Here is a 25,854-nt window from a genome sequence, read left to right on the forward strand (position 1 = left end):
CATAGCTGACCACTAGGTGTCTCACTCCTGTGCAATCTACTGCCCCCTAGACTCAGTCCATCTCAGTGAGACGAGGACAGAGCACAGGAAATAGGGGAGTAACTTATCTACTGTTATATGCAGAAGGAAGAGAGAGCAAGCCTGGGCTGTGTATCTGCAATCTGTGAGCATGTCTGCATACTCCAGAGCATCATCATTGCCCCAGAAATCAAGGCTTTCCTTCTCATTGCAGCAGTTCAGTGCTTAAAGGGGTACTCCACCCCCTAGGCATCTTATCCCCTATCCAAAGGATAGGGGATAAGATGTTTGATCATGGGGGTCCTGCCGCTGGGGACCCCTGCGATCTCGGTTGCGGCACCCCAGACATCCGGTGCACGGAGCAAACTTCACTCCGTTCCGGATGACAGGCGATGTGGGGAGGATGCTGGTGACGTCACGGCCATGCCCCCTCAATGCAAGTCTTTGGGAGGGGGCATCATGAGCAGGGAGCGGCTGTGACGTCACGAGCCTCCGGCGCTGCACCCGACGCTCTAAACGAACACCAGGTGCAGCAGGGAGATCGCAGGAGGCCCCAGCGGCAGGACCCCTGCGATCCAGACTATCCTTTCGATAGTGGATAAGTTGTCTAGGGGCAGAGTACCCTTTTAAGAACTGAACTGCTGCGTTGAGAGAAGGAGCCTTGATTTCCAGGACAGTGTGGATCCTATGGAGGATGCAGACCTGCTCACAGATTGCAGGTACACAGCCCAGGCTTGCTCCCCACCTTGCTTTGCTACTGCTGTTTTTTTCTTTTCTTCTCACACAGCATCTTGTAAAGCCAGTGTATCGTATACCCCTTTCTCCCTCCAATCGCCATCTGTATTAGTGTACTGTGTATACAATTCCGCAGCACGGTGCCAGCCTGTTAAGTTCACTTTCACTAGCACTGTCATGGCACATCAGTAAGGAGTAGGCATTATGCTGTGATTGCCAGGAGTACAAACAGGCACTTCCTCCCTTAGTTGTTTGGCCAAACAACCCAGATCTGTTCCTGTCCCCTAAAGTGGAGAGAATAAAAAAAATAGCTGTGCACCATGGAGGTGTATTGTGGTCAGTATTTTTACTAAAACCAGGGGTGGAACAGACACAGAAAGTAACTACACTATATTACACTATAAAAATTAAGAGACTGCAGCAAAATGATTGGTTTCTTTGATTTGACTATTTCTAGGTTTTGTGTACAAGGAACAGTTTTTTGTTTTATTCTATAAACTCCTGACAACATTTCTCCCAAATTCCAAATAAAAAATATTGTTTATATTATTTGTAGAAAAGAAGTGCTCAAAATAACCAAAAAAGATTCATTGTTTTTAGACCAATAATAATGACAAGTAATGAAAATAAAAACATATTTATTTTTCAGCAACAAAATAGTAATGTTTTAGCTTAATAAGAGTTCAAGAATGAATATTTGGAGGAATACGGTAATCTTGATGTTTAATCTCCGCTTTCATCCATCTTGGCGTGTTCTCCACCAGTCTGTCACATTACGGTCGGGTGGCTTCATGCCGCTCCTGGCACAAAGATTCAAGTAGCTGGGATTTATTAGTTTGGATTGTGACCATCCATCGAATTTCATGGCCATGACGGTTTGATCTGGTGGTCATCTATTTATGCCTAGACTAACCGGGCTGTGTGGTATATGGAGCATTGTCCTCCTGGAAAACCTAATTCTTCGACTTGGAGAACATTATCAGAGCAGAAGGAAGCAGGTGTTCTTCCAGGATAATCCTTAAAGGGGATATATATAATCCTTAAAGGGGTTATCCAGGAAAAAACTATTTTTTTATATATCAACTGGCTCCGGAAAGTTAAACAGATTTGTAAATTACCGTATTTTTTGCCGTATAAGACGCACTTTTTCTTCCCCCCCCCCCCCCAAAACTGGGGGGGGGGAAAGTCGGTGCGTCTTATACGGCGAATAAACCCCTATCGCGGCGGTCCCTGCGGCCATCAACGGCCGGGACCTGCGGCTAATACAGGACATCACTGATCGCGGTGATGCCCTGTATTAACCCTTCAGACGCGGCGATCAAAGCTGACCGCCGCGTCTGAAGGGAAAGTGACACTAACCCGGCTGTTCGGCGATTTCACCGCGGCGGTCCCGAACAGCCCGACTGAATAGCCAGGTTAGTGCTTACAGGACTCCGGGAGGGACCTTACCTGCCTCCTCGGTGTCTTCTCCGTTCAGGGATCCCCTGTATGGCCGGCGCTCTCCTTCCTCGTCATCACGTACGCGCGTCGGCGTGCGTAACGAAGTGATGGCGGCAACGGAGAGCAAGGATACCCGGCCGGCAGCAGAGACGTTCCGGAGCGACGGGGACGCGGCGACAGCGATGGAGCGACATCCAGGGCAGCGGTGAGGGGTCCGGAGCGGCGGGGACACGTGAGTATTACCTCCTCCTGCAGTGGTCTTCAATCTGCGGACCTCCAGATGTTGCAAAACTACAACTCCCAGCATGCCCGGACAGCCAACGGCTGTCCGGGCATGCTGGGAGTTGTAGTTTTGCAACATCTGGAGGTTCCGCAGGTTGAAGACCACTATTAGGTTCAAAATCTTTATTTTTTAGATTTTGCACCTATAAATTGGGTGCGTCTTATTACGCCGGTGCGTCCTATAGGGCGCGAAAAATACGGTACTTCTATTAAAAAACTCTTAATCCTGTGCTAGGCAAAACGCTCTCCCCGGAGGACTGGGCTAGATGCTTCTATCTCACTCACAAAGCCACGATCGCCACTAAAGCACAAGAAACCTGCTATAAAATGTTGTCCCGATGGTACCGGGTGCCAGCGACCCTTCATCGCTGGTATCCTTCTGTTTCGGAGACCTGCTGGCGCTGTGGCGTGTCTGTGGGTACGATGACGCATGTTTGGTGGGGTTGTCCCGCACTTGCCCCCTTCTGGCAGGTCACATCTGAAGTGTCAGGTATTCATGTCCCCCGTACTCCTGAGGCTGCTTTACTGTTCATGTTCCCAATGGCGCAGGCAAGTTACAAGAGGTCTTTAGCGCGACACCTCCTTCAAGCCGCTAAAACAGTCATTCCTCGGAGGTGGAGGTCTTCGGCCCCTCCCACCCTGGAGGAATGGTTTGCCGAAGTTGCCCATATACGCCACATGGAGGAACTACTGACAGTACTCCCGGCGGATGCTGCCCGTGTGGAGGCCGTCTGGCTTCCTTGGTCGCAGTTTTGCTCTTCCCAGAGATATGACTTAGACCCCTTGGTCATGGATGACCGTGTTGTTCCCTTCCTGCCCTCCCTGAGGACTCCCCTCCTGTCGGCCTCCTACTCTTTCCTCTCTTTTCTTGACTTTGCTATTTACCCTCCCTTCGTCTTGGTTCTTTGTGTCTGTTCTCCTCTTCTCTTTCTATTGTCTTTTTCTTGATTGTTTGCCGTGTATGGTAATGAGCTGGTGTTTCCTTTTCAGCCCCGATGTTAGTGGACAGGCCTTTTACCTAGCTTGCCCCTTGATGGGCTCCCTTCCTGCTGCGTTGGACATGTTATGTCCTTTACTTGCCTTGCCCTGTCGCTCTTCCTAGATAGCAAGCATACAATAAACCAGGTCCAGGCGCAACCGCTTGGTTTCAAAATAGGGGATGGTGCACTTGTATTTTTTACACCAATCAAAATTTAATACAATTGTAAGATATATACTGGCCACAACATAACGCGTTTCAGGGCATACAACGCCCCTTCCTCAGATGTGTAAAAACGTCATTCACAACATAACGCGTTTCAGGGCATACAACGCCCCTTCCTGTCGCTCTTCCTATCACCCCCATTGCCTCTCATACTCTCTCGTTATATTGCCTTTGTTCTTGTTCCTCATTGTTACATTTTGCCTGATGGTTTTTGTCCCTCCTGGCCTCCCCTGACCCTTCTTTGCCCGTTTTGTATGGCTATGTTTTCTTGTTTATTAATAAACATCCTTTTGAATTTGAAAAAAAAAAAATCTTAATCCTTTTAGTACTTATGAGCTTCTGAAGTTAAGGTTGTTCTTTTCTGTCTAAGTGCTCTCTGATGACACGTGTCTCGGGAACCACACAGTTTAGAAGCAAATCCCCATAGCAAACCTCTTCCAAACTGGGCAGTTCCCGAGACACGTGTCATCAGAGAGCACTTAGACAGAAAAGAACAACCTTAACTTCAGAAGCTCATACGTACTGAAAGGATTAAGATTTTTTAATAGAAGTCATTTACAAATCTGTTTAACTTTCTGGAGCCAGTTGATATATATAAAAAAAAGTTTTTTTCCTGGATAACCCTCTTTAAAGGAGTTGTCCAGTGGTGATTCAGTGGTGAGCAACTTATCTCCTATCCTAAGGATAGGGGATAAGTTGCAGATCGTGGGGGGTCCGACCCCTGGGGCCCCGCGATCTCCTGTACGGAGCCCCGACAGCCCGCTGGAAGGGGGCGTGTCGACCTCCGCACGAGGCGGCGGCCGACACGCCCCCTCAATACAACTCTATGGCAGAGCCGAAGCGCTGCCTTCGGCAATCTCCGGCTCTGCCATAGAGATGTATTGAGGGGGCGTGTCGGCCGCCGCCTCGTGCGGGGGTCGACACCCGCTATCTCGGGGGAGAGCCGGGGCCCCGTACAGAGAGATCGCAGGGGGCCCCAGCGGTCGGACCCCCCGCGATCTCAAACTTATCCCCTATCCTTAGGATAGGGGATAAGTTTTTCACCACTGGACTACCCCTTTAATTTGGCTTTATGCTTGTGTCCCTCACAACCCAGCCTGCCCGAACCCAGCCTGAAGAATCCCCAGATCATCACTGGTCCTCCATCAAATTTCACAGCGGTAATTAAATTCTTGGTTTTAAAGGGGTACTCCGCCCCAAGACATCTTATCCCCTATCCAAAGGGTCGGGGGATAAGATGTCTGATTGCGTCCGTCCAGTCGCTGGGAACCCCCGCCATCAATGAACTCCCTCTTCAATGCAAGTCTATGGGAGGGGGCGTGACGGCAGTCACGCCCCCTCCCATAGACTTGCATTGAGGGGGCATTCCTGTGACGTCACAAGCCTCCACCCCGCGTCGCCAGTCATCCGGCATGGAGCGAAGTTCGCTCCGTGCATCGGATGTCTTGGGGTGCTGCAGCGAATACCGTGGGGGTCCCCAGCGGCAGGACCACCATGATCAGACATTTTATTCCCTATCCTTTCGATAGGAGATAATGTGTCTAGGGGTGGAGTACCCCTTTAAGCCTCTCCAGGTCTCTGTTTTACCATCGTACAACCAGGCGTTAAGCAACGCAAAAAATGTGGTTCTTCAGAGAAGACAACCTTACTCCATTCCACGAACTTTAGGCTGCATTCACACCACGTTTTTTGCAGTACGGAACCGTATTGAAAACCGTATGCATTGACTCTCCGTTGAAAACCGTATGCCAAACGATGCTTCAGGTTGCATCAGTTTTTCGTCTTGTACGGTTTTGTCCCGTTTTTCTTCCCGTACCCAAAATTGTAGCCTACCACAGTTGTCTTTGGTCCGCGTGAAAAACTGTATTAAACTGTATATGTTTTTTTTTTTAACACATGGGAGTCAATGCGAACCGTATAGAACCGTATGTGCGTACGGTTCCATCCGGTTTGCACTATCCGGTTTTTGACTTTGCACAGTTTTTTTTTTTTTTTCTTGGAATTTCAATCGAACAAGTGAAACTTTATTCATAATGGAGTGAAAAGTTAAAAACATATATGGTTTTTTTTCTTAAAAAACTGATGCAACCGGACATCATTTTTAAAGGGGTACTACGCCGGAAAACATCTTATCCCCTATCCAAAGCATAGAGGATAATATGTCCGATCCCCAGCGGCAGGACCCCCGGATCTTCAGCACGGCACCCCAGTCATCCAGTGCACTGAGTGAACGCTGCTCCGTGCCGGATGACTGGCAACTACAGCTGCCACGCCCCTCCATTCATGTCTATGGGAGGAGGCGTGACGGCTACGTAGTAGCCGTCACGCCCCCTCCCATAGACATGAATGGAGGTGACGTGGCATGACAAAGCTTCCGTGTTCCGGATGCCGCCACTGCCGGCTCTAAGATCCTATAGAATTGGAGGATAAGATGTTTTCCAGCTGAGTACCCCTTTTAAGATTTAATCCAAGCTATACCGATGTTAGATAAAAGATTATTAGTTATATTTAACTCATTGTTGCCTCTTTTTTTAGCTCCTGACAGACTTTGAGATTTGCTGCCTTGGGTCTTTCAAAGATATGACCAGAGGTAAGTTCTCTTATAATATAGACGCCATTTTACTTTTTTAAGAATGAATGTAAATAGTTATAAATGTATTATTGTAAAACCCAGTCGGTGATTTGTATGGTTGTTATTTGCAGATGATTTGGAGCAGATGGTTTCCTTGTGTGGGGCATCCGTGGCACAGGACCCATCCCGGTTTGAACATAGATTGGTAAGTGTATTGAACAGTCTTTCTCGTGTCTTATCTTTAGTATTACTGATACTGTGGTACATTGCTTTTATATTTGTACATTTTCCTATTGGTTCCCAGTAAGGGAAAGGCTACATGTAGCAATCACAAGCCAGAAATAGGAAGTGGTGTGCAGCCCTCTCAGGGTCTCTGCATTCTCCCGCCTGAGGCAAGATGCTTATCTCACCTCACGGCAAATACAGCACTGATTGTTCCTAAAAGGAGGGCAGGGTTGGCCAACTAATTATGGTACAATTATCGACTTCTCTCTGATCTGGGGTCTCACAGATAATCAGATTTATCTTCGCTACAAGAAATCCACAGTGGACTTTTAGTTTCACATGTTAACTAAGTCTTTAAAAGCTGATACCGTGGTTCCAGTGTGTTAAAGAGAACCTGTCATGGTCTTGTTAAATGTTATAATCCTCCCAGGTCCCTGCCCCCATCATGATAAACCACCCGCTGCCTTTATTTTTATTATTTGTTAGTTTTCTACCTTGATATTGCTCTGTATTTTCTGCTCAGTCAGATTTCCAGACTGGGAAGGGGCGTTCCCCAGCAGGCGTGCCATCATCTGAAGCCATACAGGGGAGAACTTCCTCCCTCACTCTGCTACTCACAGCCCGGAGCAGTTCAGTGCGAGATGAGCTATGATTGGCTAAGGCTGCTCACACACACACACACACACACACAGAGAATGCATTTCCTGATTTTGGACTTCTGCCAGGCCAGCAGGAGTCCAAAGTCTGTGCAAGAGATGGGGGGAATGTGCTCTGGACAAGTAGGGAGACACCTAGTGGCAGCTTTTTTAAACACAAATAAAACATGGAAAACTTTTCTTTTTTTTTTTTAAACAATGTACATTAGAAAGATTTTTTTTTTATTATTTACCATAAGGAGTGCAAGAGCAAAAATTAGTTTTAATGAGAGTGTCTATTTAAGGAACATTGCATTTATAATCTTTTTATTGTATGTTTGTTTATTTTCCAAGTTGTGCCACATGTACCAGTCACTAGCCAGAAAGTGTTGTGTAGCCCCTCATGGACTTTGCACTCTGCCGTCTGAGGCAAGATGCTCATCTTGCCTCATGCAGATACATCACTGATCAATACCAGGCTTAGTTGCTGATACCTGCCCTCCTGTTAGAAACCATCTCCCAATACTCCCTGTTTTGGGGTCTAACAGGGGCACAGACATCTTCTCTACCAGGAATCCATAGTCTCCGTGGATGTTTAGTATTGAATTTTAACTTAATTCTTTTAAGCTGGAAGAATTTATTAGAAGGGTTATAGCGTGTAGAGCGCACTCTTCTGCAATGTTTGGAAACTGTGGGAGTCCTGCGTCGGCTCCCTGGGTAACCTATCGCTTCTTCTTCCTCTTTACCACAGAATCGCTAAGTGAGATAATTAGGAAACTTTTTACTGCTTAGAAAGTGAAGAGAAAAAAAAAAAAAACTATCCTCCCTAATTTGTTCTGTTTAACAACATTGTAATTAAATCCCCTAATGGTTCCATTAACCTTGGCATGATTTACAAACACTGAAGATACAGTGAGAATTACAGCAATAGATATCTAAAGACAAGTTATATAATACAACATGGCCTCCACCGAAGACTACTCGGCTCGTAGTTGTTGTGTTTTTTTTATTTTTTATAAATATGAATGTCTTTATTAGTACAGCTACCGATCCCAGTCTCTACAAGGAGAATCGGTACTCCCGAGAACTATATCAAAGGCTTCTAAACCAATACGCTGCATTGTATTGACGAGCAGCATGAACCTTGAAACAGCTGTCTCCCTATTAAGCCCTTCTGGCTTAATTTAGATCCCTAGTCATGTTTTAAGGCGCTATAAAGAAGCATTCTGGTTTTTTTTATTTATTTTTTTTGCCCAAGTCATACAGCGCCATCGGTTTCATTCCGGCACAGCAGCATCTATAAGTTTTATTACTGTAACTGGGTCATGTGCTTACCACTCTGACCCACTGGAAAATATTACACAGTGCTTAAAGGGGTACTCCGCTGCTCAGCGTTTGGAACAAACTGTTCCGAACACTGGAGCCGACGCCGGGAGCTCGTGACCTCATAGCCCCGCCACCTCATAATGTCACTCCCCACCCCCTCAATGCAAGTCTATGGGAGGGGGGCGTGACTAGTGACAGTTACTAGTCATACAGCGCCATCTGTTTCATTCCGGCACAGCTGCATCCAGAAGTTTTATTACTGTAACTGGGTCATGTGCTCACCACTCTGACCCACAGAGAATATTACACAGTGCTTAAAAGGGTACTCCGCTGCTCAGCGTTTGTAGCAAACTGTTCTTGAACGCTGGAGCCGGCGTCAGGAGCTCGTGACGTCATAGCCCCGCCCCCTCAATGCAAGTCTATGGGAGGGGGCGTGACGGCTGTCACGCCCCCTCCCATAGACTTGCATTGAGGAGGCGGGGCTATGACGTCACGAGCTCCTGAAGCCGGCTCCAGCGGTCAAGAACAGTTTGCTCCAAACGCTGAGCAGCGGAGTACCCCTTTAATGTGTCAGAGAAAGTGGTCAGTCCTGGGTCAGCTGACTTCCTGTGAATTACAAGATGGCCTTATCCGATCTCTTTTTGGCTGCTCAGAGACCCCTCCCAGCTCTATCTGTATACGGTTACTGCTATCTACATATCTAGATGATGTAAAGAGACTGTTTTCTCCTTTCTGAAGGAGACCTAATTTGCATAACATTCCCAGGGAGCATTGCCTGTAAGATTGTGCCAGCTGGAAGGCCCCTCAAGGAGAAACAATACTCCCAAGAGTTATTAGCAAAAAGCATGCATTAAAATTTATGGAGATGGCATAAGAGAGTACTACTAGATATAATATATAAAGAGCATTTTTACATGTGAGATCTGTGCTTGAAGTTGCAGGGACAAAGTTTAAAGGGGTACTCCAGTGGAGAACAATTTTTTTCTATCCAACTGGTGCCAGAAAGTTAAACGGACTTGTAAATGACGTCTTTGTAAAAATCTTAATCCTTCCAGTACTTATCAGCTGCTGTATGCTCCACAGAAAGTTGTGTAGTTCTTTCCAGTCTGACCACAGTGCTCTCTGCTGCCACCTCTATCCATGTCAGGAACTGTCCAGAGCAGGAGCAAAACCTATCCTGCTCTGGACAATTCCTGACATGGACAGAGGTGTCAGCAGAGAGCACTGTGCTTAGATGGCAAAGAACTACACAACTTCCTGTGGAGCATACAGCAGCTGATAAGTACTGGAAGGATTAAGATTTTTACATAGAAGTAATTTACAAATCTGTTAAACTTTTTGGCACCAGTTGATTCTAAAAAAAAAAAAAAAATTCCACCGGAGTACCCCTTTAACCTCTTAACCCCTTAAGGACCAGGCCATTTTACACCTTAGGACCAGAGCGTTTTTTGCACATCTGACCACTGTCACTTTAAGCATTAATTACTCTGGGATGCTTTTACCTTTCATTCTGACATATTCTACTTTATGTTATTGGTAAAATTTTGTCGATACTTGCATCATTTCTTGGTGAAAAATTCAAAAATTTGATGAAAAAATTGAAAATTTTGCATTTTTCTAACTTTGAAGCTCTCTGCTTGTAAGGAAAATAGACATTCTAAATAAATTTTATTTTGATTCACAAATACAATATGTCTACTTTATGTTGGCGTCATAAAGTTGACATGTTTTTACTTTTGGAAGACATCACATGGCGTCAAAGTTCAGCAGCAATTTTCCAATTTTTCTCAAAATTTTCAAAATCAGAATTTTTATGGACCAGTTTAGGTTTGAAGTGGATTTGAAGGGCTTTCTTATTAGAAATACCCCACAAATGACCCCATTATAAAACTGCACCCCTGAAAGTATTCAAAATGACATTCAGTAAGTGTGTTAACCCTTTAGGTGTTTCACAGGAATAGCAGCAAAGTGAAGGAGAAAATTCAAAATCTTCATTTTTTACACTCGCATGTTCTTGTAGACCCAGTTTTTGAATTTTTACAAGGGGTAAAAGGAGGAAAAATCCTCTCAAAATTTGTAACCCAATTTCTCTCGAGTAAGGAAATACCTCATATGTGTATGTCAAGTGTTCGGCGGGCGCAGTAGAGGGCTCAGAAGGGAAGGAGCGACAATGGGATTTTGGAAAGTTAATTTTGCTGAAATGGTTTTTGGGGGGCATGTCACATTTAGGAAGCCCCTATGGTGCCAGAACAGCAGAACCCCCCCCCCCCCCCACATGGCATACCATTTTGGAAACTACACCCCTCAAGGCACATAACAAGGGGTCCAGTGAGCCTTTAAACCCCACAGGTGTTTGATGACTTTTCGTTAAAGTCGGATGTGTAAATGAAAAAAAAAAAAAATTTACACTAAAGTGCAGTTTTTCCCCAAATTTACCATTTTTATAAAGGGTAATGGGAGAAAATGCCCCCCAAAATTTGTAACCCCATCTCTTCTGAGTATGGAAATACCCATTGTTAGGACGTAAAATGCTCTGCGGGCGAACTACAATGCTCAGAAGAGAAGGAGTCACATTTGGCTTTTGGAAAGCAAATTTTGCTGAAATGGTTTTGGGGGGGCATGTCGCATTTAGGAAGCCCCTATGGTACCTGAACAGCAAAAATACCCACATGGCATACTATTTTCGAAACTACACCCCTCAAGGAACGTAACAAGGGGTACAGTGAGCCTTAACACCTCACAGGTATTTCACGACTTTTTGTTAAAGGTGGATGTGTAAATGAAAAAAAAAAATTTTTTTCACTAAAATGCTGGTTTTTCCAAAAAATAACAGGGGGTAATAGGAGAAAATTACCCCCAAAATTTGCAACCCCATTACTTCGGAATATGGACATACCCCATGTGTGGACGTCAAGTGCTCTGCGGTCGAACTACAATGCTCAGAAGAGGAGGAATGCCATTGAGCTTTTGAAGAGTGAATTTGTTTGGAATGGTAGTCGGGGGCCATGTGCGTTTACAAAGCCCCCCCGTGGTGCTAGAACAGTGGACCCCCCACATGTGACCCCATTTTGGAAACTACACCCCTCACAGAATTTAATAAGGGGTGCAGTGAGCATTTACACCCCACTGGCGTTTGACAGATCTTTTGAACAGTGGGCTGAGCAAGACCACTGTTCCAAAAATTTGCCACAGCTCATACTTGAAGCAGGAAACTTACTGTAAACCTGCCCATGTGAATGTACCCTGTACGTTCACATGGGGGGGGGGGGGGGGCTTTTGCAACAGCTGGAGGCACACTGGTTGGAAAACCTTCAGTTAGGTTCTGTTACCTAACTCAGTATTTACCAGCCAGTGTGCCTCCAGCTGTTGCAAAACTACAACTCCCAGCATGTACTGATCACCGAAGGGCATGCTGGGAGATGTAGTTATGCAACAGCTGGAGGTACGCAACTACAACTCCCAGCATGGCGAGACAGCTGTTTGCTGTTTGGGCATGCTGGGATTTGCAGTTTTGCAACATCTGTAGGGCTACAATTTAGAGATCTCCAAACTGTGGGCCTCCAGCTGTTGCAAAACTACAGATCCCAGCATGCCCAAACAGCTGTCTGGGCATGCTGGGAGTTGTAGTTTTGCAACATCTGAAGGGTTACAGTTTAGAGACCACCGTATAGTGTTCTCAAACTGTACCCTCCAGATGTTGCTAGGCAACTTACCGGCTTCCGTCGGATCCAGGGAGCCTGCCGCACGACATCGCCGGACTCCGATCTCCTCCACCGATGGTCGCCCGCGGGGTAAGTGGACGTCGACGCCGGTCCTCTGTCGGTTCCCCGTTCTGCCCCGCCTATTGTGGGAGGGCAGAACGGGGGAAACCGAAAGTAAAGCCCCCCGCCCCCGATCTGCTATTGGTGGTCGCGTCTAGACCACCAATAGCAGGGATAGGAGGGGTGGCACCCCTGCCACCTCACTCCTATCAGTTCAGGGGGATCGTGGGTGTCTTAGACAACCGCGATCCCCGTTATATTCCGGGTCACCGTATGACCCGGAATAGCCGAAAATCGCAAGTGTGAATTCACTTGCGATTTGCGGCGATCGCCGACATGGGGGGTCTGATGACCCCCCTGGGCATTTGCGCGGAGTGACTGCTGATCGATATCAGCAGTCACCCCCGTTCGGTCCCCGCCCGGCGTGCAGCAGGGACCGAAATTCCCACGGACATATGAGTACATGCTTGGTCCTTAAGAGGTTAAGGACGCAGGGCGTACCTGTACGCCCTGAACCCGGTCCCGGTGTTTAAAACGGGGTCATGCCGTGACCCCGCATCACACCGTGTCGGTCCCGCCTGCTATTCATAGCCGGGACCCTGGGCTAACAGCGCGCGGCACCGATCGTTGAGCCGCACGCTATTAACCCTTCAGACACAGCGATCAAAGTTGACCGCCGCGTGTGAAAGTAATCGCTTCCCGGCAGCTCAGTCGGGCTGATCGGGACATCCCAATAAAATCGAGATGTTCCGATCAGCTAGGACGCGAGCGGAGGTCTCCTTACCTGTCTCCGTGGCGTCCGATCGGGGTTTGATTGCTCCAAGCCTGAGCTACAGGCTTGAGCAATCGAGCCCCTATTTCGCTGATCCATGCAAAGCTATGGCTTTGCAGGTATCAGCATAAGAGATCAGTGTGTACAGTGATATAGGTCCCTATGGGATAACAATGATCAGTATATGAGATCAGTGTGTGCAGTGTTATAGGTCCATATGGGATAACAATGATCCGTATAGGAGATCAGTGTGTGCAGTCTTATAGCTCCCTATGGGATAACAATGATCAGTATAAGAGATCAGTGTGTGCAGTGTTATAGGTCCCTATGGGATAACAATGATCAGTATATGAGATCAGTGTGTGCAGTGTTATAGGTCCCTATGGGATAACAATGATCCGTAAAGGAGATCAGTGTGTGCAGTCTTATAGCTCCCTATGGGATAACAATGATCAGTATAAGAGATCAGTGTGTGCAGTGTTATAGGTCCCTATGGGATAACAATGATCAGTATAAGAGATCAGTGTGTGCAGTGTTATAGGTCCCTATGGGATAACAATGATCAGTATAAGAGATCAGTGTGTGCAGTGTTATAGGTCCTTATGGGATAACAATGATCAGGATAAGAGATCAGTGTGTGCAGTGTTATAGGTCCCTATGGGAGCTATAACACTGCAAAAAAAAAAAGTTAACAAAGGACATTTAACCCCTTCCCTAATAAAAGTTTGAATCACCCCCCTTTTCCCATAAAAAAAAACAACTGTGTAAATAAAAATAAACATATGTGGTATCGCCGCGTGAGGAAATGTCCGAACTATAAAAATATATAATTAAACCGCACGGTCAATGGCGTATGCGCAAAAAAATTCCAAAGTCCAACATAGCGTATTTTTGGTCACTTTTTATATCATGAAAAAATGAATAAAAAGCGATCAAAAAGTCAGATCAAAACAAAAATGGTACCGCTAAAAACTTCAGAACACGGCGCAAAAAATAAGTCCTCATACCGACCCGTACGTGGAAAAATAAAGTTATAGGGGTTAGAAAATGAGAATTTTTAACATATACATTTTCCTGCATGTAGTTATGATTTTTTTTCTGAAGTACGACAAAATCAAACCTATTTAAGTAGGGGATCATTTTAACCGTATGGACTTACAGAATAAAGAAAATGTGTTATTTTTACCGAAAAATGCACTGCGTAGAAACGGAAGCCCCCAAAAGTTACAAAATTAAATTTTTTCTTCAATTTTGTCGCAACTACCCTACACAACAGTAAAATGGGACTTGTCTATAGTAACCAATTGCTTTGCTGCGATTGGTTGCTGTGGCCAACTTGTGAAAAAATATAGTGTAAAAAAATAAAAACTGCTCATAACCACAGTAAATGGTTTTTTAATCACATTGTTTTATTAGTTTTAAATACAAAACTTAATTGTATAAACATGAACAAAATAAGGCATGACAAGCAGTAGTGCAGCCTCAGGCTTCTGGCCTGTAACAACTGATAAAGCAGCAGAAGTAAAAAAATCTTTCACTAAGAATGAAAGAATGGATTGCAAACTAACCAGCAAACTAAATTGTTTGTAACTAAACAAACGAGGGGCGGGATAGTGATGTCAAAAGCCCCCGTACTGGCTCTTAGCGTTAAATTTACTCATAGACCAACTAAAAGGTGGTCCAAAAAAAACTTGTTTCCCACACCACTAGTGGTGTGGGAAACAAGGTGTTTTTTTTTTTTGGAAAGTCCATCTTTGGAGCCAAGTTTCCTGATGAGAACTTCACCCTGAAGCACACCGGACCTGGTATCTTGTCTATGGCCAATGCTGGACCTAACACAAATGGTTCCCAGTTCTTCGTCTGCACTGCTAAAACTGAATGGCTGGACGGAAAGCATGTGGTGTTCGGCAAAGTCGTTGAAGGCTCTAAGCGTTAGGAACATTGGCCCTCATTTACTAAGAGTGTTGTGTTGGTTTCTTTGTGGGTTTTAATTCCCTATAATTTATTTTTCACGGTATTTACTAAGGTTTCCCTACATTTTCCACTTTTCCCTACACTTTTGCTTTTTTTTTTCACCTGCTCTGATCTGTAGGGTTTTCCTCAGCTCAAATCCACAACATTTTTTTAATGTCGAGAACACACCCCTTTGAGACCACGCCCCCTTTCCCCGGCGACCACGCCCCTTTTTCGGGTTTTCTTTGCAAAATGGAGAGTCGTTTTTTTGCGGCGTTCTCTCTCCTCCCACGTGGCTCCGCTGACCAGATCAGTACCATATATGTCTAGGAGGAAACGACTTCATCAAACATAAGATCACTTCCTTCCAGAAGAGAACCTCGCGGGCTGCAACAAGGGAAAGTACCGATTCTAAAACAACCTCAGTTATAAGACAAGGATGTTTCTTCGAGCAGACACGATACTTTGTAAGTCCATTACAGCATAGACATGAACTCTTAGACTGTTATGTATATGTATTACGCTCTAATCTCTATTGAGCCCCATCCCTATGAGCATTTGGTATATTGGTAATAAGTTCTCAGTCCGTCCACGGGGCGAATCATCAGCCTCCTCCATCCAGCGCAGCCAGCTGGCACCCCGTAAAATACGCACAGCATCCCTCATCTATATAAACCCATCTGTGTTATTTGGGAATAGCTTACGTGCTAGAGCAGGAACGTATGCCAGGCCTTCATCGTAACACATCTACCCTTTATTCCGCTTTATGAGCCAGCATGCCACCTAACCTTTCATGTGATTTCATTATTCTGTAAGTTTTGGGTTGATAGAGAACACTGGGAATGGTCTAAAAAAAAAAAAAAAAAAAATCTCAGTGAGGGAGGAATATAATATGACCGAAGAGAAGAAATCCTCGACCCACCCGGGGTGACATTGTGCCCCGCGCTCTGGAAATCTGAGCTTACAACTGAGGGTCCTTCATCATGCTCATCATGCACCTTCTTCAACAGACTGGCTTCCAAGACTTTATAGGAATGCTTCGGGGAAGTTAAATTTTTTTTTTTAAATGCCCTAAAGCCACCACAATACCCGTTCTGTGTCCCCTGTAGTTATGCATGTGGTTTTGCCAGTTCCTGTGGTCCCTGTTGTCTCCTAAATATTATTTTTCCTTGCTTGCAGCCCAGACAACAACTCCCAGAAGTCAGTGCAGCTCTTTGTATACACAATGAGCAGCACACACTGTGCATGTCTTTTCTTTCAAGCTATCCTTTCACCCCAGCAATAAATCATGCTATTCTCTGAATGGCAGCAGTCAGTGATTAGATCTACAGCAGGAAAAGAGCAGCGTTATGTGCTGAGGAGACACTGGACTGTTTCTCTCTTGGCAAGATCCTCACACAGTGCAGGGAGATGTGGCTGTGAAGACAAAAATCACATGGTGTTTGTCTTCCAGAAGGGTGGGGGCTAGTCTCAGCGAGGGCTTCGTACAAAGACAGGGTGGATCTGATAATGACGTCTTTCTCTCACTCCCTGCCTGTAAGTGACAGCTGAAAGATGGAAACTGCTCTATATAGCTAATGAATGATATTTAGACAAATAGGTTGGTGGGAAGGAAAGGATGGGCTATGGGGTTAGTTTCCCAGAGTTTCCCTTTAATGTGTGATAAAGTATTTACCAATATGAAGAGTATACATCAAATACTGCAGCAGGATAGGTTCAGGTTCCCTTTCACTTTATTTTTTTAATCTAAATTGGCGCCGATGGTGAGAACGAGGGACTCTTTGAGGGTTGTTGGTGAAGGGAGCCTTTACAGCTACTCAAATGTTCTCCGTTGACAACTTTCTTGGCCATTTTGTATCCAATTCTCTCGAGCGTTGCTTGTATTGATTTAGGCTGAGCATTTATCACATGTTTATTGCTAAGAGATGACATGCGTGACAGTCCGGTAACTTTCATAGACTTTATAGGAGAGAGCAGAACGCGTTCTTGGCCTGCTCGCCCCTTCCTGCCCATGTTTTCCTTTTTGTGCCTTTTTCGACCTGTGACCCCTTTAAATCATATTTAATCTTAAACCTATTTAAAGTGGACCCTTGCCATGTGTTTATTTATCTAGTCACCAGGATTCCAAGCTTAACCTTTTATATCTTCAAAGTCCTTTTCAGCATCGAAACATAAGCCTTTTTGATAATATGCAAATGAGGCTCAAGTGCCCAGGGGGCGTTCCCCACCACAGCAAGAGCCCAGGTAATTCCAGCTCATATCCTCATTATCTATTGGTGAGAAAAGAAGGAAAAGGCAGACACCTAATACTATCAAAGCATACCCTTTGGTTGTGCTTTGATGGTATTAGGTATCTGCCTTTTCCTTTTTTCACTGGTCTCTATTCAGACGCATTTCTCGGCACCCTAGAATTATTGTGCATATACTTAATAGTTGAGCTCCCTCCACAAATGTTATATTTACACTCCTTATCTATTGGTTGTCAGTCAAACGGGGTAGGTGGAGGCATGCAGGCCAGTGAGCGGGTAATAAAGAGGAAATGGGCTGGACTTACCTGGTCTCTTGCCATTGCGGTAAATGCCCCTGGACACTTGAGCACCCCCCTAGACAACACCACCAAATAAATGTTTGTACTTTTAGATGCTCCAATCAACTTTGGTCCTGGCGGCTGTCCACCCTTAACCCTTTAGTTGCCATGATCAACCCGGTATGAAGCTTGCTTAGCTACTGAGTGCACTTCATATACCGGGAATGGGCACAAGATGTAAACTCATTTGGGGTTATTATGATAGGTATCCTTTAATGGAAGGCATTTTAAAAATATACACTGTGGACGCCATTCACATTGAAACGTCCTACCTTCATAGACCAAAGCAGTGTTTCCCAACCCAGTCCTCAAGGCACACCAACATTCCGGGTTTTTTCAGTTACTCCATTGGAATAGAACAGGGAAAAATTAAAATCCTGGACTGTTGGTGTGCCTTGAGGACTGGGTTGGGAAACACTGGACCAGAGGACCCCAACCCAGTCCTCCAGGCTCCACCCACAGTCCAGGATTTGGATTATTTCTTGTTCTATAACAATGGAGTAACCGAAATAACCCAAAACGTTGGTGGCCTTAAGGACTGGGTTATGGACCACTGTAATGAGTCCATACAAGCCTAAAAAAAAGTTGGCATCATAGTTGAGATTTGATCTTTCCCTATTATACGATAACCAGCTTGAAACTGCTGTGGACTTTCATATGGTCTCTTTATATAGATGTTTAGGCCATCTTAAGCCAGTTTTAATGTTTTGCCTATTTTCCAGGGGACAACGTGTCTGGTGGTCGTGCAGCCCGATAAAGAGACGGACTATGCAGGTAAGGAGTGTGAGATACAAGTGCTATGCGGCCATCTTTGAGTCCCATTCTACTTACAGCATTACAGCAGCTTCATATTGTGAGTGAATGGGGGGTGTTTTATGTTTAGGTTTAAAGGAGTACTCCACTGCTCAGTGTTTGGAGCAAACTGTCGTCACGCCCCCTCCCTTAGACTTGCATTGAAGGGGCGGGCCAGTGCATGATGTCATGAGGGGGCGGGGTTTTGAAGTCACGCGTTCCCGACGCCGACTCCAGCGTTCGGAACAGTTTGTTCCAAATGCTGAGCAGGGAGTACCCCTTTAAGTCAGGGGCAAGACACACAAATTATGCAGGATCCTTGTTGAACAGGATTCAAACTAATTTGGGGGGGGGTTGGAGCTTTGTATCAAAAAATAAAGCTCTGACTTCAATAAACGATAAAATACTGGAGTGCCAGTACTCTATTCACCATTTTTACGATTTTTTTTTTTTACCTAAAAATCTACAAGTTAATTTATAGTCTTATCCATTGACTTCTATAAAAAAAAGCTTTCAAAAGGTATATCAGAGCAAGTGCTAGGGATGCTACCTACAGTATCTACAGGGGGGCTACTTACACCCTCACATTCGGGACATCCATGTGTCCCAGAAGATCTTTTCGGGACACAGGGATGTCCCGGTTACCTTTCTGTGGACCCACGTTAATTTTTAAAAAGCAGGGGCCGCCGGGAGGTAGCGCACGCAGGGACATCACTGACGTCCTGTGCGTGCGGCCATAGGAACAGAGCAGCGAGGACACGCGCATGGTAAGTTACCAGCGGCACGTCATCTTCTGTGCTCCAACCAACGCTCCTCCAGTCCCGGTACCTACTGCTATGGCCTATAGGCCATAGCAGTAGATCATGACCCCTGACCAGAGGAGTGGTCTACGGAGCACTGAAGTGGGGCAGTACACAGACATCCAGCCTCCAGCCATACACTGTATATGGCTGAAGGCTGTATGTCTTTGAGGACCACTGCCTACCTAATGTGGGGGAACTGCAACCTAATGTATGGGAACTATGCTGCCAACCTAAAGTGGGGGAACTATGCTGCCTACCTAGTGTGGGGGGGAACTATGTTTCCTACCTAGTGTGGGGGGGGGGGGGGAAACTATCCTTCCTACCTAGTGTGAGGGGGAACTATGCGTCCTACCTAGTGTGGGGGGGAACTATGTGTCCTACCTAGTGTGGGGGGGGGAACTATGCTTCCTACCTAGTTTGGGGGGAACTATGCTTGCTACCTAGTGTGGGGGGGGGGAACTATGCTTCCTATCTAGTGTGGGGGGGGCGGGGGAAACTATGCTTCCTACCTAGTGTGTGTGTGGGGGGGGGGGGGACTATGCTTCCTACCTATTGTGGGGGGGGGGGACTATGCTTCCTACCTATTGTGGGGGGAACTATGCTTCCTACCTAGTGTGGGGGAACTGTGCTTCCTACCTAGTGTGGGGGAACTGTGCTTCCTACCTAGGGTGGGGGAACTATGCTTCCTACCTAGTGTGGGGGAACTATGCTTCCTACCTAGTGTGGGGGAACTATGCTGACAACCTAGTGTGGGGGAACTATGCTGCCTACCTAGTATGGGGGGAACTATGTTTCCTACCTAGTGTGGGGGAACTATGCTGCGTACTTAAAGGGGTACTCCACTGCCCCAGCGTTCGGAACATATTGTTCCGAACTATAGGGTGCGGGCTGTGGCCCCTTGTGATGTCACACCACGCCCCCTCAATGCAAGTCTATGGGAGGGGGCGTGTCAGGTACTGCACAATACTCTGATAGTGCCCCTCCTGAGACTAGACTCTGGATCCGCCTCTGATACCTATAGGAGGCTGTTACTATCTACAGAGGGGTGAGGGGGGCTACGACTACCTACAGGGGCTACTACTATCTACAGGGGGGCAACTACTGTACACAGGGTGGCCCTCACTATGTACAGGGGGGTGGAGTGGCAGGCTGCTACTATCTAGGTGGGGGGGGGGGGGTGCTGAGTTGGCATTCCGGACCTTTGCTTGAGGACATTTTCTTTTACCTGCTTGAATTATATTTGATTCCCTTTTTTCTATAGACTTCTATTTAAAACCGTGTCATAAATCATGCACGGGTTTTTATTCTGATTACCTTTAACAGATTTTTGGTCGGGTGAAAAATTATGGTTGGTTGACGTTCGAGACAAAATAGTATTTAAATCTCATTGGAATCGTATTATTTAACAATTTTGACAGTTTTCTTAACACTTGCGCAGTAGCTTTGGAATAGTCTAGTAAGATTTGATAAAAAATAAATTAAGTACTACTATCTGACTAAGAGCATCTTTTTTTTTTTCTTTATTTTGCATGCGATTTGATGAGATTTTACTATTTAATTGTCGGATGTAACAATTGTGATGTGAACCCACCCTAAGAAATTGGCTTAAAATTTTGGACTTGTAATAAAAAAAATTGTGACTGCAGAAGAAGACAACATGGTCCATCTAGTCGGCCCTTCATTGTGTATATCAGTGTTTCTGAACCAGTGTGCCTCCAGCTGTTGCAAAACTACACTGCCTTTGGCTGTCTGGGCATGCTGGTAGTTGTAGTTTTCAACAGCTGGAGACACCCTCGTTGGGAAACACTTTCCTGTATAAACTCTTTATGTCCTGAAAACCCCATCCTGTGAAGCCTTCGAACACTGCACGCTGCGCCTTTCTTGGCCACGTTCACCTCATCGTTCATTATTCTTCTATGGCGTCAACCTTAAAGCCCCACGTGCCACAATGATTTATTGCCATTGTCGGCTGTAACCTAAATGTTGCTTTCACTGTGGTTTTATATTTACACTTACTGCGCGGTGTTCTCGGAGACTTATCTTCAGACTGTAAACTCTGCACCAATAGCTTATATTCATTTTCGGAATGTTCATAAACTGGCTCGACAGACACTGAGATGGTTAATAAAAAGGAAAGTAACTCTAGAGGAATACATTGTGTCTAAGAACAATAATATATCAAATATATACACTGCTCAAAAATAATAAAGGGAACACGTAAACAACACAATGTAACTCCAAGTCACTGACACTTGTGTGAGATCCCACTGTCCACTCAGGAAGAACACTGATTGACAATCAATTTCACATGGAACAGGTGGAAATTATAGGCAATTAGCAGGACACCCCAATAAAGGAGTGGTTCTGCAGGTGGTGACCACAAACCACTTCTCAGTTCCATGCTTTCTTGCTGATGTTTTGGTTACTTTTGAATGCTGGCAGTGCTTTCACTCGAGTGGTAGCATGAGACGGAGTCTACAACCCACACAAGTGGCTCAGGTAGTGCAGCTCATCCAGGATGGCACATCAATGCGAGCTGTGGCAAAAAGGTTTGCTGTGTCTGTCAGCGTAGTGACCAGAGCATGGAGGCGCTACCAGGAGACAGGCCAGTACATCAGGAGACGTGGAGGAGGCCGTAGGAGGGCAACAACCCAGCAGCAGGACCGCTACCTTTGCCCTATTTGCAAGGGGGAGCTGCTAGAGCCCTGCAAAATGACCTCCAGCAGACCACAAATGTGCATGTGTCCACTCAAACGGTCAGAAACAGACTCCATGAGGGTGGTATGAGGACCCGACATCCACAGGTGGGGTTTGTGCTTACAGCCCAACACCGTGCAGGACGTTTGGCATTTGCCAGAGAACACCAAGATTGGCAAATTCGCCACTGGTGCCCTGTGCTCTTCACAGATGAAAGCAGGTTCACATGGAGCACATGTGACATACGTTACAGAGTCTGGAGACGCCGTGGGGAACGTTCTGCTGCCCACAACATCCTCCAGAATGACCGGTTTGGCGGTGGGTCAGTAATGGTGTGGGGTGGCATTTCTTTAAGGGCCGCACAGCCCTCCATGTGCTTGCCAGAGATAGCCTGACTGCCATTAGATGAGATCTGCAGACCATATGCTGGTGCGGTTACAAGTCCATGCTAGACCTCATGTGGCTGGAGTGTGTCAGCAGTTCCTACAAGAGGAAGGCATTGATGCTATGGACTGGCCGCCCGTTCCCCAGACCTGAATCGGATTGAGCACATCTGGTACGTCTCGCTCCATCCACCACAGACTGTCCAGGAGTTGGCGGATGCTTTAGTCCAGGTCTGGGAGGACATCCCTCAGGAGACCATCCTCCACCTCATCAGGAGCATGCCCAGGCGTTGTAGGGAGGTCATACGGGCACGTGGAGGCCACACACACTACTGAACCTCATTGGGACTTGTATTAAGGACATTACATAAAGTTGGATCAGCCTGTAGTGGGGTTTTCCACTGTGATTTTGAGTGACTCCATATCCAGACCTCCAGGGGTTAATACATTTCATTTCCATTGTTAATTTTTTGTGATTTTGTTGTCAGCGAATTCAACTATGTAAAGACGAAAGTATTTCATACGATTAGTTCATTCAGTAGGATGTGTGCAGTGTGTGTGTGTATATGTGTGTGTGTGTGTGTGTATATATATATATATATATATATATTCACATGAAGAAAGCAGCACTCCCAGTGATGTGTGTGTATGTATGTATATATATATATATATATATATATATATATATATTAATTTATATTTATTTTATTCATATATATATAAAGAGCATTGCAGATATTATTGACAAATAAGCTTTGGTACAATAGATCTGAACTCCTCCACAATCCCCCCTCCCTCCCTTTCATTGATTTCTATAGAAAAAAAACAATGTTCAAAAAAATGCATTAGTTTTCATTCCGGTTACGTTTCCATCAGATTTTGGGTCTGGTGAAAAATTGTGGTTGGTTAGTCACGATTTAATCTATTGAATCAAAATCTGATTGAAATATCTATGTAAATCCCATAGAATCTTATAACTGAACGATTTTGCCAGCCTAATTGCGCACGATTCCCCATTTAAAAAAAAAATTATTTGATTTCATGGCCACTAGATGTCTCACTTCCCTGCAAACTGCTGTCCATTGGGTGTTGTTAGGAGATTTCTGTCTCTAGCAGCATAGAGAGACCACGACAGAACACAGGAAGTAGGTTTGGGGGGGGGGGGGGGGGGGAGAAATTACCTCATGCTATGTCCAGAAAAGAAAACCCAGACTCTGTGCATGCAACCTAAGCCTGTGTGCATCCTTCAGAGGTCCAGATCATGTCTGAAAGGTAAGATCAAGGCTTCCTTTTTGTCTCTACTAACAAAGATCTGGGCAACTGTTCCTTGTGCAGCTTGTCATTGCCATCTTAAGCTGCAGCAGCAGTTCTCTGTTCAGACCAAGGCTGCTTTCGTGATGTAACCCTTTCCTTGTTGTTGTGTTGTATTTTACTTTCTACCAACATAGCACCTTGCAAGCCCAGTGTATCAATCCTCCCCTTCTCCCCCCACACGCCATCTGTAGTACTTTACTGAAGTCATCCCCAGCACAGTGCCAACCTGTTCAGTCCAGTGCACCTTCTTCAGCACTATGCCATAACAGAGAGGAGTAGGTGCTGTGCTTGGCCAGAGGAGTGAAGGAGGAAGTAACTGTGCGTGTACTACTGAAAAAAAAAACAAGCCTAGCTCTGGTCCCTGAAATGGAGAGAATCAGAAATAGCTGAGCACCAGGCAGAAGACCCTCAGGGGCACAATAACAGCAGTGATGACAATAAAATAAATTTGTAACCACTCTGAAGGGTTAATTTAAAATTTCTTTAAAAACACAGGTATTGCCTTAACTTTGAGCTCATCAATCAACCAATGCATCATTCTTACCTTCGATGTTTTTTTGCTTCTTTTTTTTCTTGCAGCTCTGAGAAAGAAGTACCGTTGCCTTCCTATTACACGTGAATGGGTTCTAGACAGCGTGTCAAGTTATAAGCTTCAGGCGTTTGATGGTTACCTTGTATGATGTATGCTTCTATACCATGGACAGATCTGTATACCTTGGCACTGACACGTGGTCTGCGGGTATATACCTGAATGACCTTTATGTTGCGTTACATTGGTCTTCAGATTTCCAGGTTGTGATCTGTGCTCTCTGGACATTCCTGTTGTAGTAGAACTCTAAAATTCTGTAGTGTGAACCCGGCCTAACAGCTTTTTGGGAAGTTGTTATAAAGGAGTATTCACACTTAAAAGTTACCTCCCATCCCAGTGTTTTCCAACCAGCTGTTGCAAAACCACCACTCTCAGCATGCCCAAACTGCCAAAGCCTGCTGAGATGAGAAGGAATTCTTTAATTACCTTTCAGGGACTATGTGGATCATCTGGAGGAGACAGACAGGCTTTTGGCTGTCCGGGCATGCCCGGACAGCCAAAGGCCTGTCTGTCTCCTCCAGAGGATCCACACTGTCTCTGAAAGGTAAATCAAGGTTTCCCTCTCATCTGAAGGTACACCGGTTAGAAAACACTGACCTATCCACAGGATAGACAATAATAAGTGGATCAGCAGGGGAACAAAATTCCTCAGATAAATTACTGGAGTGCTAGTGTTCTATTATTTTGATTTAAAGGGGTACTCTGGTGGAAAGGTTTTTATTTTTTTATTTTTTTTTTTAAATCAACTGGTGCCAGAAAGTTACACAGATTTGTAAATTACGGTACTTCTATAAAAAAAAAATCTTATTCCTTCCATCACTTATTAGCTGTTGAATACTACAGAGGAAATTATTTTCTTTTTTGAACACAAAGCTCTCTGCTGACATCACGAGCACAGTGCTCTCTGCTGACATCTCTGTCCATTTTAAGAACTGTCCAGAGTAGGAGAAAATCCCCATAGCAAACATATGATGCTCGGGACAGTTCCTAAAAGGGACAGAGATGTCAGCAGAGAGCACTGTGCTCGTGATGTCAGCAGAGATCTCTGTGTTCCAAAAAGAAAATAATTTCCTCTGTTGTTTTCAGCAGCTAATAAGTACTGGAAGGATTAAGATTTTTTAATGCAAGTAATTTACAAATCTGTTTAACCGGAGTACCCCTTTTAAATACCCCATAGAGAATGAATATAGCGCTGGCCGTACGTGCACGCTCATTTAGAGAACATTTCATCTCCACTCTTGGGTTCAGAATCCATCCACTGGGATAGGGGACAACTTTTGACGACCGCTCCGAAGGGCCCGATCCTGCCTTCGATATGGTTGATCTGTTGATCCGGAGGCTGAATTCTCATTTCTGTTGTTGCATTGGAGTAAAAATTAGTTTTAGGCCTTGAATTTAGAATTGGGTCATTATATCTTTTTGAAGAACACTACTGAGAGTCCACTGTCCCATACAGTAGAGGTCCCAAGCCCAGTCTTCAAGGCTCCTCCTACAGTCCAGGATTAGAATTTTTCCCTGTGCTATTCCAATGGAGTCACTGGGAACCCCGGAATGTTGGTGTCCTAGGGACCACTGCGCGTATAGCACACAAGGCTGGCCTGTCCTTGGTATGTCGTACGGTTATCTATGTGCTTTATAAGTACATGCTGTTCTGTGGTTTAAGAACTTTTTGAGAAATTTTTTATTAAATTGCATTTTATGGGGGGAAAAAATGAATAAATACATTTTACAAGGTATAAATATTCAGCCGACATTTACATGTGTTA

The 25,854-nt window shown here is 45.3% G+C and overlaps 1 protein-coding gene across 2 annotated transcripts in view; it reads left to right on the forward strand.

Moving 5' to 3' along the window:
* Positions 1 to 24,526, forward strand: part of BRCA1 (BRCA1 DNA repair associated) — a 156,934-nt gene extending 132,408 nt beyond the window's left edge. For both annotated transcript variants that reach the window (XM_056548408.1, XM_056548409.1), the window contains 4 exons: positions 6,215 to 6,269; positions 6,383 to 6,456; positions 18,233 to 18,284; positions 24,079 to 24,526. In XM_056548408.1, coding sequence (XP_056404383.1) covers positions 6,215 to 6,269; positions 6,383 to 6,456; positions 18,233 to 18,284; positions 24,079 to 24,179 — 282 coding nt within the window. In that variant the 3' untranslated portion in view covers positions 24,180 to 24,526. The remainder of the gene's footprint in view (positions 1 to 6,214; positions 6,270 to 6,382; positions 6,457 to 18,232; positions 18,285 to 24,078) is intronic.
* Positions 24,527 to 25,854: the final 1,328 nt, after the last annotated feature.

This window comes from Hyla sarda, chromosome 12, assembly GCF_029499605.1.
Source record: "Hyla sarda isolate aHylSar1 chromosome 12, aHylSar1.hap1, whole genome shotgun sequence".
Classification (NCBI taxonomy): Eukaryota; Metazoa; Chordata; class Amphibia; order Anura; family Hylidae; genus Hyla; species Hyla sarda.